General features: G+C 40.2%; 1 protein-coding gene across 6 annotated transcripts in view; it reads right to left on the bottom strand.

The window, feature by feature from the left end:
• RASAL2 (RAS protein activator like 2) overlaps positions 1-19,397 on the bottom strand; it is a 238,558-nt gene that overhangs the window by 112,413 nt on the left and 106,748 nt on the right. For all 6 annotated transcript variants that reach the window (XM_087960895.1, XM_087960894.1, XM_087960891.1 and 3 more), the window contains exons 2-3: positions 17,095-17,222; positions 8,622-8,748 (exon numbers count right to left, since the gene is read on the bottom strand). In XM_087960895.1, coding sequence (XP_087817021.1) covers positions 8,622-8,748; positions 17,095-17,222 — 255 coding nt within the window. The remainder of the gene's footprint in view (positions 1-8,621; positions 8,749-17,094; positions 17,223-19,397) is intronic.

The raw sequence follows: 19,397 nt of genomic DNA on the forward strand, positions 1-19,397 counted from the left end.
TGCCACCTTATAAAGTGACAGTATGGTTGCTTTGGAACTAGCTGGCATGCAGCCGGGGGAGGGGAGCCCCCAGCTCCATTTACTTCTAGGCTGCAGAATTTGCCAGCTCCTTCATGGCAGCTGAGGGAGCTGACCCAGACAGCAGCAGGAAGAAAGGACAGGACTGCCTAGTATTTCTACCTCTGGCCTGCAGGAAGCATCTAATGAGGAGAGGCAAAACAAGGGGGGAGGGAGTAAATCTGGAATTCATTCCCATAACTCCAATAGGGGGAAAAAGCAGGCTAACAGGGAGGTGGTATAGAGAGCCATAGTGAAGATCTTAGAGAAAGTATGCAGTTACATAAACAAAATCATGTGTCAAATCCAGGAAATGGAAAGTGAGAAAAGGTCATATTGGCCTCACTCTTCTTCACTGAGGCATAAGAAGGAGGGAAGGAGAACACAGCCAGGCTTTCAAGACTCTTATCACTATAACTTGACTATAACTTCATACTGCCTATTCCATGATACGAAAGCCTTATTCCATCCACTTGTTTATCAATTCCCTTGGGCACCTCCTCGTGGCATGGTTATTAACCAAGTAAAATGATGTAATCCTGGAACCGAAAGTAGGCGGCTTTTGTAAATATTTACTCAGAAGATCAAGTAAGTGACTGCTACAAACTTGTCCTAACCTGTACCATGCGATGGTTTGATAAAGCCTCCCAAACAATGCTATATATTTCAGAAATACCTGACAAGTTAGGAGGAAAAATAAAAATAAGTGCCATTTCCTTGGCGGGGGGGGGGGATTGGGGATTTCCTCTCACTAATACAAAAGTGTTCCATGTATCAATAAGAATCTGTATTAAGTCAAAAGCAGGGCCTTCTTGTAAAACAAAACTTGGAATCTCCTGGGTATGAAGCACTGCTAGCCCACCCAGGCTTTGGCATCTCAAGGTCTTTTTTGGGGGAGGGAGGATTTATATGAGATTTGGGGGTGCTTGCCATGAATGAGACGATTAAGTGAACTCCCAATTAAATGGTTGAAATATTTTATTCTTCCTTTCCATTCCCCCCCACCTTCTTTTTGCTATGAATTATTCTTTTTCCATAGTAAAAAGGGAACCATCTGTTAAGGCAAATTGATTATCTGTCTTCTAATGACGCGGGAACATTATGTTGAAACTGTTCTAAACTTCTCCAACTTTTAGGTTGACAAAGCGCAGGTAAAGATAAAATTTCCTTCAAACAAATCCTGGTGACTCTGTAGATACATCTATGTAGTCTTCCTGAAACTAACCAACCAACCAATCAGTTTAAATATCAGAGATCAAGAAAAATATAAAAATAAAATGACATTTAAACACTAACAATGTAAACATTGTCTAAAGAAAGCATATTATTCAACAGAACCTAAGGTCATATCCTCCAGGTATTAACAAATGCCATTCAAAACTTTTAAAACATTACAGGCAACGCAAGTTTTCTTCACTGATTAAAAAAAGTTTCTATAACATGCATCTAACTGAGCTGGGACATATAATAATAATAAAGAAAATATCAGAGTTTTCTTCAGCTGTAATTTGAAAAGGAACAATATAGCGACATATGAAATATGGGAGCTACAGGGAAAGGCTCAGCAAGCTATAGAGGTGTTACTAAATCTTCCATATAAAACTACTGAGAGATGTTAAACCTGGCCTTAAAGAAGAATATTTCACAGAATGGCAAAATAAGGAATGTAATAAACAGCCACATGCATTCAATATGTTCTGCTGGAGGTCTGATGTGCTCCGAGATCAGCCTACTTTCATTTTTTGTGTGTAATGTCTAAACATCTTTCTATTTCAATTTGCTTAATCTGTGCAAATTCTGAAACAGGGGTGTCAAACGGGTGGCCCGTTGGCCGGATGGGTCATGTGCACGCCATACCTACCCCAGCTCCGCGAAGGGGAAAACTGTCACACAACGGCAACGTGACACCACGAGTTTGAAACCTGTGTTCTACTAAAAAATGTAGAAAATTTAGACAACGCGCTCAACATGGGGCTGCCCTAGAAGAGCATCCGGAAGCTCCAGTTGGTGCAAAATGCAGTGGCCCATATGGTTTTATGCAGACCCCAGTGTGCACATGTATCACCTCTCCTGCAGGACCTGTATTGGCTGCCAATTTGCTTCCAGGTGCAATTTAAGGTGCTAGTTGTCACCTTTAAAACCCTTCATAGCTTGGGTCCGGGTTATCTGAGGAAACATCTCTTGCCATTCACATCTACCCAACCCATTAGAGCAAGGAGGCAGGGAATGTTGCAGGTCCCATCCCTGAGGGAGATACACCTGGTTGGACCTAGAAGAAGGGCCTTCTCCATGGTGTCTCCCTCTGTCTGGAATATAATTCCCTCAGAGATTAGAATGGCTCCCACTCTAGCACTCTTCCGAAAGACACTGAAGACCTGGTTTTACCAGTGGGCCTGGGGAACCCAGAGAGGGATGGAACCCATCAAATGGCTAGTGTGACCCGCTGTTGTCAGGGTGGGGGTGGGGTGGGAGTTGGTTTTTTGTTTTTGTTTTGTTTTTTGTTTTCCCAAATTTTGTTCTATTGTACTTTAATAATTTGATTCTTTTTTTATTAGTTCTTATTGTTTTTATTTTTATTTTTTTGTTTTAAACATGATTTTACATTGTGTAAGCCACCTTGAGTCGCCATGGGCGAATAGGTGGCAATATAAATCAAATAAACAAACAAACAAATAAATAAATAAAATAGTAAACGTGGGATTTTCTGCCTCTTTATATGCAGTTTTCCCTGCCAGTATTGGTGGGAGTATAGTTTTCTCCTTTGTAGTCATTTGATTAGGAAACTGTTTTTGTTATATTGTTCGTCTGGTGTTAATCCTTGTTTAGCTGGTTGCTGGAGATGATGCATTCTGTGTTTTCTGTCCTTCTTAGCTTTTTTACTGTCTCTTTTGAATGGTGCGTAAATGTGGTTTACCTATCTGTGTCTAATGATGGCTGCTTCACGTCTGCAAGCAAACTACTAAGCTCAGAGAACACTAAGGATGCCATAGTTCAACTCTTAGCTACGTATATTCTCTTTAAAGGAAGAACATAAAATGCTTTTTCTTTCAAGTATAAAGCTTGACTTTCTTTGTTCTTCCCTTTCTAATGTACAGCATAAGTTAGGACCTTGCCTAACTTGGCTCAGTCTGTACCCAGTAGTGGGATTCAAATAATTTAACAATTGGTTCTCTGCCCTAATGATTTATTCCAACAACCAGTTTGCCAAACTGCTCAGAAAGTTAACAACCGGTTCTCCCAAAGTGGTGCGAACTGGCTAAATCCAGGTCTGTACCTATGTCTCTTTCACTGGTCCACTCAGGTAAGTCCTGTGGCTCAGCTTGAGACACAGCCTGGTCAAACTCAGCTTGAGACACAGTCTGGTCAAGATCCAGATTGATCTTTAACACGCTCTTCTGAATCATACCTGAGGCATTGCATAGGCCTAGTGAGAAGTCCTCTGTTTTGGGCTGAAGGAGAATGAAAATCAGACTCCTAGAAACAAGATATTATTTTTTATCTTCATGAAAGACAATTATCTGAACAGAACAATCTTTATAATTGTTGAGTCATTTGTGGAGCCCCCCCCCCCCCCAAACTTTATGTATGCGAAACCTTTATACTTCTGTTACTTAGTGCTTTTGTTTAACGTGAAGTAGTTGTGTAATGCTGCCTTTGCTAAGAAAAAATGTTCCCTGGAGGCAAAGAAAATAACAAAAATGATGAAGCAGCAGTGGCAACACACAGGAGGAGCAGCAGGCCACACTGTGATCTACCCAAACCTTTAGCCACATCAAATGGGAAAGTGCCAACCTGCTCCAATTACCTGAGGTATGTATAATGTAAAGTTAAAAGGAAAAACATGAGCATGCATCCATGCAGAAAAGCCCAGTGGGATAGGATGTTCAGCGTAGGATGCTCTCCCTGTTCTTATCCTTCTTGCTGTTAGGTAGAATTGTTAGTCCCTAATGAACCAAGCCTGAATTCTAGCATATAAGATAATGAAAAGGCAGAACTCCTTCAAGAGGGTAAGGTCATTAATTTCCATTCCCTAGACCTCATTTTAGGCCAGCTTTCCTTCATTTGCAACCATTAGAGCTTTCCAAACACAAGGGAATCTAAAATGGTATTTTGTCTTCTTCCCAATTAGAGAAAAGGAACAGCAGGCTGTGATGCTGCTAATTACAGGCTTGCTATGGTGTCAGATTTTTTTTTCCTGAAGCTTTGATTAGACAGAGATTTGCCCTATAGGTTGCCATCCTCTGAAGTGCAGTTTTAATAGATGAATCCGAGGATTCCTGTCATTCCCCCCACCATTCCTCCCAAGCCTCACAATTTGATAAAGCAGAAGACTACTTCTTATTTCTTTTAATTAAATAATGATAAAAAACATGAATATTTGCTATAGATGAACAAATGAGGTAATAATGGAAATACAAACAGTTAAAGGAGTTTCATATGCTGCTTCTTGTTATTTATTTTTTTTCAAAAGTCAACTGAGGAGCTACTTGGAAGTACCTGAAAAGACCAATTTCTACATTGATTACAAGAAGACTGCCTGTTATAGTTTTAATATGAAAGCCGTTTAAATAGAAAATATTTATTTTTAGAAAAAAACACACAGGATAACGATTAAAACAGTTTGCCTCCAGAAAGATTCTGAGGATGGTTTCCTTCAGTGAACAAAAAGTAAATAAAAATAAAATAAAATGTATCCTATAGAATCAAATATTTCAAAGAAGACTCAGATGCAGAAACACACATTAGTGAAATCACCAGACAGAAATGGGAAAGTCTATAGATCCTGTCTCTTTGCAGTTAGAAATGCAATTAAAATAATGAGGAGCAGCAGCAGCTGCACAAGGTGAACAACACTACAAACCCCCACCCCCCACTTTATAACAACAACAGGCAATAATGACCCATCAATGATAAAAAGCAAGCTATTTGCCATTAGATAATTCTCCCAGTTGGGATGCTATATAAAAGCATAGAAGTAGAGGGTAGTTACTGAAATTGACACGTGCTTTTATATAACATTCTAATTTTTTTAGAAATATCACCAGAGTTCCTCTTATTAAATTCTCACTTTTATCAGGAACAGGATTCCAATCTTCTTGCGACTGGATATTTTCCTGTGATATCCAAGGAGGGTCTTTCATCCTAGTAAAACCATTTGAACCCATAAACCCGATAATAGAATCTGAAGCGATGAAGGCCATATCAATTTGTTCCCACTACTGTATCTAATAACTGATGCTACTGTACACTCACTTTCATGGCTTATGGTTAACCTTAAAGTTCATTACCATCAAGGGATTTGAACCCAGACCTCCAAAGTACAAATCAAACTGCCAAAGCACTGCAATACACAGTGTAAGGCATATAATGGACATCAACATCAGTGGTGGGATTCAATTTTTTTTTACTACCGGTTCTGTGGGCGTGGCTTGGTGGGCGTGGCATGGCTTGGTGGGTGTGGCTTGGTGGGCATGGCAGGGGAAGGATACTGCAAAATCTCCATTCCCACCCCACTCCAGAACTGGCCAGAACCTGCTGAATACCACCTCTGATCAACATCAATCTTCAGCTACTATTTTTCACTGAATAAAACGTTTGCTAATTAAAACTAGCCACGTATCATCTGCATCTCTATACATTGAAACTCTACACCACAATTGCTGTCTTAGCTATTTTATTTCTTCTCCTGTGCACCTTCCAGCATTTGGTGGTCATTCCAAAGCTATTTTAGGTACAGCTGTTGCCAGGATTGCTGGTAGCACATGTTGCTGAGAGCCATCTGTTTTTTCTTTTTTTTTCTTTTTGCTCCAGTCACATCCAATGCTCTCTAGCATGACATCAATTTTCCTTGTAATTTTTAAGAGAGAGAGAACGCCATTTTACTTGCTGCAAAGCATGACCTTCAAATTATGAAATTCACCCAAACAACCAATCCTAAACTAACCAAAACTAATGAGTTAATGGGAAACTAATAGGAAAACAGTGTGATTCAGATACATTATTTTGGCCTTCCTTCATGATTTTTTCCCCCTAGGTACTTATTCTGCCCTTTCCACCTTACTGTTGCTACTGCTTATTATGTCTTGCACCCAACCCTACTTGATGCATTGATTTCCTCTTCATTTCAAGACTGCCAGGTTGTTCTTGAATGTCAGTGTAGTAATACATTTCGCCTGATCAATTATATTTCTATGCATTCTGCAACTTTTGTTTTCCTTTAAAAATCAAGATCTCATTTCTTTCTTGTAACACTGCCTACAATGCCTTCCTGACGATAAACAGAAATGAATATATACCAGTGTTGGCGAACCTTTTTGAAATGGGAGCGCCAGAAACCGGAAGAGCAGCTCCACAGCGTGTGTGTAGGAGCACCGGAAACTGGAAGAGCGGCTCCCTGAGCTTCTGGTTTCCCGTGCTCCCACGCATGCAAAGACCAGCTGCTGGTGCACGGAACCCGGAAGAGCAATGGATGATGGCTGGTGTGCCTGGAGGGATGGCTCTGCATGCCACTTCTGGCACACGTACCACAGGTTTGCCATCATGGATATATACTATACTGCATGGTAAACATTTCACAAATATTCCTGTGATTACTCTAACCACAAAATGCTAATAGCTAATAGGCTACAAGTAGCCTTCCACTCATTGATAGTTGCCCCTTATGCATTCTTCCCTTCAGCAGCACATTGGCCATCATGAGATGAGAGTCCCTTTCAATGTAAGGTTTACATACATTCTAGTCATTCAATGATACCATCCCAACAAAGTGGGGCAAATGAGGCAATACAGCATTATCGTGTGGTGTGCAAGAGGGAATATTTGCATATCGGCATCTAATAAGTTCCAAGAAATTAATTGGAGGCCTAATCTAGGTGACCTGCTGCTAAAGGCTACATTTGACACAGCAGGGACACCAGGCCATTTATATCATGATATTGTCTGCCTTATTTTTCAGTCAGCCTGTGACATCAAATTTAATATCACAAGATATTACAGAGAACATGGTTGTGTGTGAAGTGAACTTTTCTTCATAACCTTGAAGGATGTGATCTATAGTAGTTTTGGACACAAAGAAATGGTAACACAAGGGACATTTATTTTTCTCATGACTTTTATCAAAAAATTTCCAGGATTCAACTTACTTCAACCTCACACTAGTAGAATAGAATTTTTTGTGGTCACTGACCAGAATTTCAAACAGAAACACAATAATAAAAAAGTAAAATTGAAACAAGACAAAATATTACAACTGGTGGTGGGCTCATAAATGGACAAGTCTGCCTAATTTTACAGGCTATGGAACAAAATTTAGCTGTGTTCAAGGAGACTGAATCAATACTGATCTGATAATAACTGTACAAAAATTTCCTGGGTGGTTTTCCAGGTAAAACATTATGAGGTGGGTCCTTGAATCCTTGTAGAAGGTACAGTAGAGCAAGACACAGATTTTTGTCCACAGTCTCAGCTTACAAGGATTTTAAAAAATAAAAATAAAGGCATTGCAAAACTGTTGTAGGGAAAGTGCTCTTCACAATTTGGAAACCTTTATGTGGGGTAAGTTTCTTATTGGTTTGTAAAAAGGGGCTTGACTGCTTAGAAAAACGTTCTTAGGTAGAACCAATCAGTCCTCATGCTTGGTTTTCTTTAATATGTTGTTTAAATGCACTGGATGCTCATGCTCATAACCCATCATTAAGAATTCCTTCCCATGCAATTCAGCATAAATTAGGCAAAGAAAGAGAAGGAGGAATATGCCCCCCCCTTCTCTGGTTTTAACTATTAGGCAACTATAACAGGGGAAACCATTTGCATTTCTGTAAAAAAAAAATCTTTATCCATATATACCTAAAAAAGGTATCAGATTTATGAATTAATGAAAAAAAAAACCTGCTCATGACTTCTTCTATCCTATCAGCTGTCCATCAAAAGCCAAGGGCACTATTTTTTAATGCACTGTGCTGGGAAGGAAATCCACTCTTATAATCCAGGGCTTCTTAATTTTTATCTCTCCTCTTTTCCTTTACATTTTGCAGTATTTTCCCTTGAGCATAAATATGTATTTACCAGGTGCTGATTTAAAAAACCCTTTATCAACTGCTGTTATATTAAACAGAGTAGGAATACCAAATAGTAAAAATTAAACATTTGTATACTGTATGATAGTTTAGTCCTTGAAAACTAAGAGCTCTGACACTGTAAGAAAATTAAAGTCATAACTAAGCAACTCCACCAAATAGCAGGAGACATTTTAAATCACCATAAAAAGATTCTGCATTTATTCCCAAAGGCCAAGATTAAATGGCTGTAAACCCGAGACTACTTCAAAAGTAGTCTTCGTAGTCTAAAAGCTTCCTACTTGTAATGTAACAGGAACTTTACTAAATCAGGTAAATCCACAAAGCAAATGAACAGTTCAGTATCAATACAGAATGACACTGCTATGTGGCCTTTCCTGGAACATTCCTAAAAGGCTTTTAGTTCAGACAAGATTATTAGAGTACAGCAGGATGTGGTTTCTTGAATGTGAAATATTAGCTTAGAACACTGTTTCCTTATATAATTACCAAGCTTAGTAGCTCCCTCTGGTGGATAGTCAGGAAACTGACCCTCTGAAGGAACACTCACAGTACGTCGCAGGCAACGCCCTTTGGTGGGTTCTGCTGGCTGCTCTTGTCCTCCTTCGACTGCTACCTGTACATGAAAAGAATACAGGAATGATACAATTTTCTGCTTTCAATACAAATAACTGGAAGAACAACTTTTTTTTTGGTTCAAAAATCTTTGCTATTACTCTAATGCAGTGGTCGCCAACCATTGGGCCAGGGACCACTGGTGGTCCACAAGGAAATTTTGGTGGTCCGCAGAGAAATGTCACCCCCAAAGCAATTAATCCAAGGCTGCACAAGAACACTTTTTTTTTTTCAGAAGACAGGTGATGCCACCTGCCAGAATAAATTACGGAGCTGCTATAAAATGAAGTACAGGAAGGAAATGACAGCAAGGGGTTTAAATCACAATTTATGACAATGGTGGTCTCAGCAGGCTACAACTGACTTAAGCTTGGAAGCTAGAGAGTACTTGAGAAGGAGGACTACCCACATGGCCCGTGGGAACACAAGCCTTGCGTTGCTTGCATTGCAAACAATATGAGGCAGTGAGGGGAGGGGGGAAAGGACAGAGCGGGGAACTTGCCCCACGCGCCTGGCCTGGCCATCGGGCTGCTTCTTTCTGGTTCTTTCTTCTTCTGCTTTTTGCTGCACACAAGGAAAGCAGCAAAAGTCTTTCTTTCTCTCCCCCAAACTCCACCAGAAATGAGTCTTTGGGACCCTGCAAGGCATTCTGCTCCAAGAGGCTATGCCGGTGCCATAAGTCTCACAAAGACTCATTTCTGGTGGAGTCTGGGGGACAGAAAGACTTCTGCTGCTTTCCTTTCTCCCCCCCGAGAACTGAGCTGGAGAGGGTATCTTGTGATCCCAAAGAATGATCGATCAGTAGGAAAATGGGGTGGGGAATTTTCCTGCAGACATTTTTGGGGATTTTCCCAGGGTCTCTGGTCCACGGGATTTAAAATTATGAGTTTGGTGGTCCCTGAGGTCCAAAAGGTTGGAGACCCCTGCTCTAATGCATGTTGCAGACATTTCATAGGTATCTGAGCCAAGATTTAACTCTGTATGCCTAGAAGGGTACCTAAGGCCTTGGACATGCTGTGCATAACATCTGAGATTCCCTTTTCTAAATTATATGTTTTTTCAACTGTATTTTCTTCTTTAAAAAAAAATCTACAGTGATATAATCAGAGGGGATAGTGATTATGGTTGAGGTGAAAGTAATAATCATGCATGCTCAACGCTATCAAGATTGTGGCCTATAGTGAGTTTGTGTTGATCTCTTCATATGAGAAATTTTAGACACTGAACTCTGAATTCTTTTTTTTTTTTTTAGCTTCCACGACTGCCTTCTGATACACAAAACGTGGTTCAGGTTTACATGTTCAACTGTGAATACAGAAGGCATGATATCACACTTTCATCCTTCAGGCAGTTGAGCTATTAAATGAGTTGCATATATGATATACTGAGAAAAAGAGCAAATTATTAAGTAAAGAAACTGAATTATAATAGGATGAGCTTTTGTAAAATGGGTTTAAGTAAAGATTTTCAAAGTCATGATCCAGAAGTAGCAACCTGAAATTAAGATTCACAGAGAGGCTCTGGGCAGTATAATACAACATTAAAAAATGAATAATTTAGGATTATTTTTTTAAAAGTAAAACAACATTATAAAACTACAAACATGAAGAGTTCCAAGGTGGGAAGACAAGTGTTAATGCAGGTGGGTGTGGGAGTTCTCATGGGACCAACCAACCCGATGTGGCTTTGTGGGCCCCACACAATGCTACACAGCCAGCTTTTCATCCCTTTTGAAGAAAGCCAAGAAATTGGGAGCTGTTCTCCCTCACTTTGTTCAGATTGCATGGGTAACTTGTTCTGTTATCTGATGTATTGGCCAGTCCTCCCAAACTTTTTCATCTGCAAATCTGATAACCAATACCATTATCCAGGTCATTAATAAAAATGTTAATTTTAGCCCCAAGAAAGATCTCCCAGGAGCATGCTGATCACTGCTCTCCAACTCAATCTAGACACTGAACGTGGCTACCCAGCCAGTTATGGAACTATCTTACTGAAGTGCCAGCCAACCCATATTTTAACAGTTTGTCAATGACTATTTATGTGGAACTTGGCAGACATTTTGCTGAACAACATTCTCCTTATTCAATAAAATAGTTACTTTGTCGAAGGACACAAGGCTTGTCTTGTGTGACCTATTTTTGACAAAGTCATGCTGATGCTTAGCAATCATAGCATTGTCTTCAAGCTACTTTTACAAATAGCCAGTTTTATTATTTGCTTCAATGTCTTTCTGGGTATTGATTAATAATTATTTGGCGCTTCTTTTTTCTTTCTTTTTTGAAATCAGGGACCATATTTGCTCTTCTCCCACTTTCTGTCACCTTCCAGAAGCATCAGGATTTCTCAAAATTTACTAATAGAGCGTCCAAATGATTTCCTTCCATATTCTAGAGTGTATTTCATTAGGGATGGAGACTTGAAAGATATTTGTGGGTTCTCAGCTTTTCTACAATAAATTATTTATCAAAGTTCCTGGATTCTCAGATGCTTGTTCAAGTATTTTAAGTCTAGCCTGCCAAGAAGTGTAACAGCAGTGGTAAGAAAGTATGTGTAAAACAATTGGTATTACACAGAAATCTTACACAGGTGCTATAGGAGTCCATTGCAGCTGCTGTTTCCATAAAACCTTAGATCAGGGGTGTCCAACCTTGGCAACTTTAAGGCTTGTGGACTTCAACTCCCAGAATTCCTCAGCCAGCTTTGCTGGCTGAGGAATTCTGGGAGTTGAAGTCCACAAGTCTTAAAGTTGCCAAGGTTGGACACCCCTGCCTTAGATCTTTACTTCAGTCTCAGTAACTTGTCTCCCAAAGAAAAATATCCTACTATGCTGACTCCTGAACTCATTCTTCATCCCACTAGCTGCTCCATCAAGACCTGTCCTTATGGTTCTTGCCCTTAACACAAAAATGGTATCAGATTATGACTCCTGCTTTGGGGCAAAATTAATTGCTTGTTACCTATGGCTTGGGGCAGGATTCTATGGTCTACATATCAAATGGCTAGTGTGATCTGCTGTCATTGGGGCAGGAGGTGGGAGGTGGTTTTTGATTTTTTGTTTTGTTTTTTTTTGTTTTCCCAAATTTTGTTCTATTGTACTTTGCTAATTTATTTGATTCTTTTTGTTAGTTTTTATTGTTTTTATTTTTATTTTTTGTTTTAAATATGGTTTTACATTGTGTAAGCTGCCTCGAGTCGCCATGGGTGAATAGGAGGCAATATTAAATAAATAAATAAACTCAGTAAACTTTGATAGTCTTTTCAAATCATGGTCTGTGAGCCTAACCTGCAACTGTTAAGCTTCTGTTTGAAACAGCTTAGAATTGGCTTTGATAAAATATATTATTTTTACTAAGTTAAATGTCCTTTAGAATTGCATAAATTGTAAAGGACATACATCTTTCCAGCTTTAATAAAATACTAATGTGTTTTTCTACATTTCCAGTCAGCTGCCTAGACTACTAAAAAAGACCAAAGGCATGGCAAAAATCTCTTTTTGTCTAAGAATATCAAAATGTTTTTGAAGTTAAATCTGTGCCATTCAATTCAGCAGCTCAAATGGGAAGCATACTGTTCAAGTCTCTGTAGGCTAAAGCCTAATACTGTTTAATAAGAATTATAAACTAGTGAATGACAATAATATCTACATTCTTTTTTAACTGTTGCCTAGATATTGCCAATCTTTCTCTTATTTTGCTCCCATACTATTTGACTCAAAACATGAAAAAAGAACAATATCTACAACAGGGGTGTCAAACTTGATTTCATTGAGGGCCGCATCAGGGTTGTGTTTGACCTTGAGGGCACAGAGGCATGCCGGGGGGGGGGGCATGGCCAGCTGAATGTCACTCGTGTTGGGGGTGCCTGTGCTGTGGTCCAAGTGCTCTGTCAGCAAACAAAGAGCTCAGGAAGGCCATGCACGCTCCTCACCCTGAGTTCTGTGTTTGCTAGCAGAGGGTTGCAGGAGGCTATCGCAGCCAGAAACGGAACTCACAGGGGCTGCACACGGCCCTACTAAGTTCCGTTTTTGCTGGCAGAGGCACCGTGGGCCGGTCCTTCGCTGTTTCCAGAGCAGCCCCGCGGCCAGATCTAAGCACCCCGCAGGCCGAATCTGGCCTGCAGGGCTTGAGTTTGATACCTTTGATCTACAGTATAACTATGGATCATTGGTGGAGTTAAAATATAAGAATGTTGCAATATTTTGTTTTATAATATCATGATAATACAAAATTTCATTCAAAATGACAGGAAAAGAATACTGATCATATCTGCTTTGCTAAAACACAAGATTTAATGGTGGCTACAAATGTCAAATTTAATTTAATATTTCAGTTTTGATATTGCCCAACCCCATGATAACTCTGAATATAGAACAACAAAGCTGGAAGGGACTTTGGAGGGCTTCTAATTCAACCCCGTGCTCAGGCGGGAAACCACACACCACTTCTAATTAAAAAGAAAAATTTTTCAGTGGAACAACTTGCCTCCAAGAAGTTGTAAATGTTCCAACGCTAGAAGTTTTTAAGAGGTGGGACAACCATTTGTCTGAAATACACTGCTCAAAAAAATAAAGGGAACACAAAAATAAGACATCCTAGATCCGAATGAATGAAATATCCTTATTAACTACTTAGTTCATTACATAGTTGAATGTGCTGACAACAAAATCACACAAAAATTATTAATGTAAATCAAATTTAGCAACCTATGGAGGTCTGGATTTGGAGTTACACTCAAAATTAAAGTGGAAAAAAACACTACAGGCTGATCCAACTTTGATGTAATGTCCTTAAAACAAGTCAAAATGAGGCTCAGTAGTGTGTGTGGCCTCCACGTGCCTGTATGACCTCCCTACAACGCCTGGGCATGCTCCTGATGAGGTGGCGGATGGTTTTGTGAGGGATCTCCTCCCACACCTGGACTAAAGCATCCCCCAACTCCTGGACAGTCTATGGTGCAACCTGGCATTGGTGGATGGAGCGAGACATGATGTCCCAGATGTGCTCAATTGGATTCAGGTCTGGGGAACAGGCGGGCCAGTCCATAGCATCAATGCCTTCATCTTGGAGGAACTGCTGACACACTCCAGCCACACGAGGTCTAGCATTGTCTTGCATTAGGAGGAACCCAGGGCCAACCGCACCAGCATATGGTCTCACAAGGGGTCTGAGGATCTCATCTCGGTACCTAATGGCAGTCAGGCTACCTCTGGCGAGCACATGGAGGGCTGTGCGGCCCCCTAAAGAAATGCTACCCCACACCATTACCTGCCAAACCGGTCATGCTGGAGGATGTTGCAGGCAGCAGAACGTTCTCCACGGCGTCTCCAGACCGTCACGTCTGTGACATGTGTTCAGTGTGAACCTGCTTTAATCTGTGAAGAGCACAGGGTGCCAGTGGCAAATTTGCCAATCTCGGTGTTCTCTGGCAAATGCCAAACGTCCTGCATGGTGTTGGGCTGTAAGCACAACCCCCACCTGTGGACGTCGGGCCCTCATACCACCCTCATGGAGTCTGTTTCTGGCCGTTTGAGCAGCCACATGCACATTTGTGGTCCGCTGGAGGTCATTTTGTTGCAGGGCTCTGGCATTGCTCCTCTTGTCCCTCCTTGCACAAAGGCGGAGGTAGCGGTCCTGATGCTGGGTTGTTGCCCTTCTACGGCCTCCTCCACATCTCCTGATGTACTGGCCTGTCTCCTGGTAGCGCCTCCATGCTCTGGACACTACGCTGACAGACACAGCAAACCTTCTTGCCACAGCTCACATTGATGTGCCATCCTGGATGAGCTGCACTACCTGAGCCACTTGTGTGGGTTGTAGACTCCGTCTCATGCTACCACTAGAGTGAAAGCACCGCCAGCATTCAAAAGTCACCAAACCATCAGCCAGAAAGCATAGGAACTGAGAAGTGGTCTGTGGTCACCACCTGCAGAACCACTCCTTTATTGGGGATGTCTTGCTAACTGCCTGTGCTTTCCACCTGTTGTCTATTCCATTTGCACAACAGCATGTAAAATTGATTGTCAATCAGTGTAGCTACCTAAGTGGACAGTTTGATTTCACAGAAGTGTGATTGACTTGAAGTTACATTGTGTTGTTTAAGTGTTCCCTTTATTTTTTTGAGTAGTGTAGTATAGGTTTTCCTGCTTGAGCAGGTGGTTGGACTAGAACAGCAGTCGCCAACCGGTGGGCCACGGCCCACTGGTGGACTGCGAGAAAATTTTGGTGGGCTGCAAAGAAATCTCACCCCCAGAGTACCGACACACAAAGCAATTAATCCAGGCTGTGGAGGAACACAAGGCTGCGCCACCCACATGGCCCGCGGGAGCTCTCACTCCTTACCCAGTAAACTTGCCTGCTAAATTGCTATTTTTCCTTTTTCCGACCATCATCTGTTCTGCTGTACCAGAAGATTTAGATTAGCTAGGAAGCAGGAAATGGTTGGATTTCTTGCTTTCTAGCTAGTCTTTAGATCTTCGGCTTTGCTTTCAAGCACAGCCGAACCTCCCTTAGGACTGAAGTTTCTATTATTCAGTGGAGACTCACAGCAAGCAAATTTTATGTGACAGACTGAGCTAGCCAATGGCAGACAGATAGATCACTGAATGATTCTGTGAGCAACTCAATCTGCCTGTCTGCTTTGCCTGATTTTGGGTAAAAATTGCTCTTTTTATATAAAAAAATCAATATTTATATACATGGTGTGTTGTGAGTTAATTTTATGAGTTTGCTTGCAAGCAAATTTTATGTGACAGACTGAGCTAGCCAATGGCAGATAGATAGATTTCTGAATGAATCTGTGATTCTGTGAGCAACTCAATGTGCCTGCCTGCTTTGCCTGATTTTGGGTAAAAGTTGCTCTTTTTTATAAAAAAATCAATATTTATATAAATATTTATAATATTCACATACAAAGCCATGCCCAGCCAGTCACATGACCACCAAGCCACACCCACAAATTAGGCCATACCCACAGAATCGGTTAGTGGTCCCTGGGATTTAAAATTATGAGTTTGGTGGTCCCTGAGGTCCAAAACGTTGGCAACCCCTGGACTAGAAGACCTCTAAGGTCACTTCCTTCTGTTCTGTTGTTCTATTCTGTTCTGTTCTGTTCTGTTCTATTCCCATTCTCATACTAAAAAGAATACAACCAACCAGACTCACTAGCCCCATAACAAAAAGACCAAAATGATACCCCAAAATGGGGGAGAAAGGGAGCACTCAACCACCATCTTTTTAACAATTTACAAAAAAATAAATAAATAGGTAAAGCAGAATATTTGTACCTTAGGGTTGAAATGAGAGGTCTTTAGTGCTCCCTGAACTTGGTTCTTGCAGATATTTTATTACCCAAACTAGGTAACATTTCCATGGCGATGTTACCTAGCTTGGGTAATAAAATGTCTGCAAGAAAACAACCAAGTTTAGAGATTACCAAAGACCCCTCAATCAGATTGGTGTTTAGAAGTTAGCAGGCTAGGCAATGGATGACTTAAATTCATTCATTTAGTGACCATTTGATGTTACTCCATTGGAAAAAAGTGAAAGTTTTTCACACTTATGACTACTGCAGCATCTCTATGGTGACATGATCAAAATTCAGACGCTTGGCAATTGGCATGTATCTGTGACAGTGGCAGTGTCCCAGAGTCATGTGATCATCCTTTGTGCCTTTCTGATAAGCAAGTCAATGGGGAAGCCAGATTCACTTAACAAGCATGTTACTGACATGAACTGCAGTGGTTCACTTTACAATTGTGGCAATAAAGGTCATAAAATGGGACAAAAGTCACAAAACTACTACCTTACTTATTTACTGTTTCACTTGGCAACAGAAATAAATTATGGTCCTATGTCGAAGACTACCTGCATTGGTCTTCGGAGAGATATTATTCCAGAGGGCAGGAATTCTCCCTGAAAAGATATGATTCCTAGGTCCTACAACAGGGGTCTTCAAACTTGGCAACTTGAAGACTTGTGGACTTCAACTCCCAGAATTCCCCAGCCAGCCATGCATGAATTCTGGGAGTTGAAGTCCACAAGTCTTAAAGTTGCCAAGTTTGGAGATCGCTGTCCTAGAGATGACTTTGTTCACTTGAGAGGACCCAGGTAATGCCCACTTGAAGTGAATTCACCAGGTGGGTAAATGATATGGAAAATAGTGGTCCCATGATGTAGCCAGGCCCTATAAAGGACTTTATAGGTGACAACCAACACCTAGAATTGCATCCAGAAGCCATATGCAATCAGTGAGATCTCTATCTTCAAACTGGAAGGGTGGAATAGGGTGGCAAATTAAAATGTTGCTGGGGATCAATACTAGTCAGAAGAAACGAACTCTCTCTTACCTCCTTTTCCTTGTTCAGCAACACAAGCTGGCTGTTGGTCAGAATACAGTACTTTGTCTCCCATATTATAGTTTCTGAATCAGGGGACTGACCACAAGATAGTCTATGAGTTGCAGGTCCTTTTACGTCTGTAAAAAAAAATAGCATAATTATAGTATGACTTGCTTACCAAATTTGTAAAAGCAATCCAATAAACAATCCCCCTCCCTTTGCAATCCTACTCAAATTATCACAATATGTTAATCTAATCAGCTTTAGCAATACTATACAATATATAGATATTGTATATCTATACAATACAATACAATACAATACAATACAATATATAAATACCAAGAACTATGGATTTTATGTGAAATTTAACCTAAGGAGATGCACACAAAGCAATTTCCAAACTGGAAAAAGTTGTTTTTTATTTAGCTCACAATATAAAGGTGTACAAAGGTAAATTAAGTCTCTAGCAAATTTTGCCCATGTGATGCAATTTCTTTATACCACCATTAAAAATCAATGACAGTATTGATTTAGTGCAGATATGATGGGAATCCACAATGCCCACTATAAGAATTAAGCATAGCAAACTTCAGGCGAGTCTATTCTTCTGATCTTTTTATTGACAAGGAGGAGATACTGCTACACTAAACATCCAGGGAAGGAAAAATGCGTGAGTCCTGGGCTTGCCATAGCTTGCTCATACAGCGTGGGAAAATACAACCTCAATTGAACTGTTGCCTACAATCTAAAATATGCTATCTTATTAGAGAGTCATCAGTGCAGGAATGGGGCATATTTTATTTTAAGAACAGAAATTGAGACAGTAATTTGCTCAACAGAACTCATGGCAGACAATTTTCAATTACAAATGTTTAGGCATTTTACAAAGAATTGAAAACTCTTCACACACTGATTATTACACTCAATTGATGAAGTAGATTCTGGCTGGATCTATATTATTGGGGCTGATAAGAATGTATCCACCTATTTATTAAATATTCTAATTACTGAGAAAATAAAATCACAGAACTGAAAGACAGTTGAAAAGTCATAGATACAAAATCCCTACTGCAGGCAATTGCCACAACAGCAAGAAACTCTCTAATAAAGGTTACCACCTCTTCAAAACAATCTTGTCCATTGTTTGCAATAGCCATCAAACTGCTTCTCCAGTTGACTCTTCTAAAGCATACTGAAACAACAACAAAAACTTTGAACATTCCTACAGGACTTTTCAGACAGGGAATAATCTAAAGTGGAGACATTACTCATGCTCTCTATATAAAGAAACCTATACATTATGTATAGGTAGTCTTCAGAATAAAGGTTGCAGAATTCTAAATCTAAAAAGAATCCATTGTAAATGACTTTTCCCATTCAGAAACTTAAATAATACAATATACTGACAATCTGCACAACTCTCTCCAACAGAGCTATTAAAGTACTGTTTAGTATGGCATAAGAAAACTCCCAATTATGGGAGACTAAGAAAGTGCTGTAAAAACAACGGTAGATGAATTAGGGATTTGCAAAATATTTATGCATGGAAGAGCTAGTGAACCATAGATGATGGAAACATGTCTTTTGAGGAGGAACTGCCTTGGGAAGGAGTGGAAGAAAGCCAAGAATATTTGTGACAATAACAGATATTTTCTCTAAGGACATGCCTGTGGCTCTTTATTTGGGAAAGGATCAAACTATATTTTGGTATGACATCTAAATCAGTCTAAAGTAGAGTTCCCCAAAGTGGTCAATATTCTCAAGGACTATCAAAGGGGTCAATGCTGCTGTTATAATTTGTAGTATTATTAATTAAAGTTGTATTTATTAAATTATGTTCATATAATAAATGAACGTTGCTGAACAATCTGTAACTTCATGAAGGGTTCAGTAAGCTGAAGAGTTTGAGAACACTTGGTCTAAACCAGGGGTGTCAAACTCATGGCAGTATCACATGACGTATTGTGACTTTCCCCCCCTTTGCTAAACCGGGATGGGCCTAGCCAGCACGAGACGCATCTGGCCTGCAGGCTGTGAGTTTGACACCCCGGTCTAAACCAACTGAATCATGTGTTCTTTGACCTTCTCAATTGGTGTACAGGTCGTCCTCAACTTTCAATCATTCATTAAGTGACTATTCAAAATTACAATGGTATTTAAAAAAGTGACTTATAACCAGTTTTCACACTTAGCTTGTCACAGCATCCCCACAATCATATGATCCAAATTCAGGTGCTTTGCAACTGGCATATACTTAGGAGGGTCATTTACAATCTTCCCAGCTGGTTTCCAACAAGCAATGTCAATGG

Source organism: Notechis scutatus, chromosome 3 (genome assembly GCF_049901735.1).
Source record: "Notechis scutatus isolate UNSWTSFEM ecotype Mainland chromosome 3, rNotScu1.2, whole genome shotgun sequence".
Taxonomy (NCBI): domain Eukaryota; kingdom Metazoa; phylum Chordata; class Lepidosauria; order Squamata; family Elapidae; genus Notechis; species Notechis scutatus.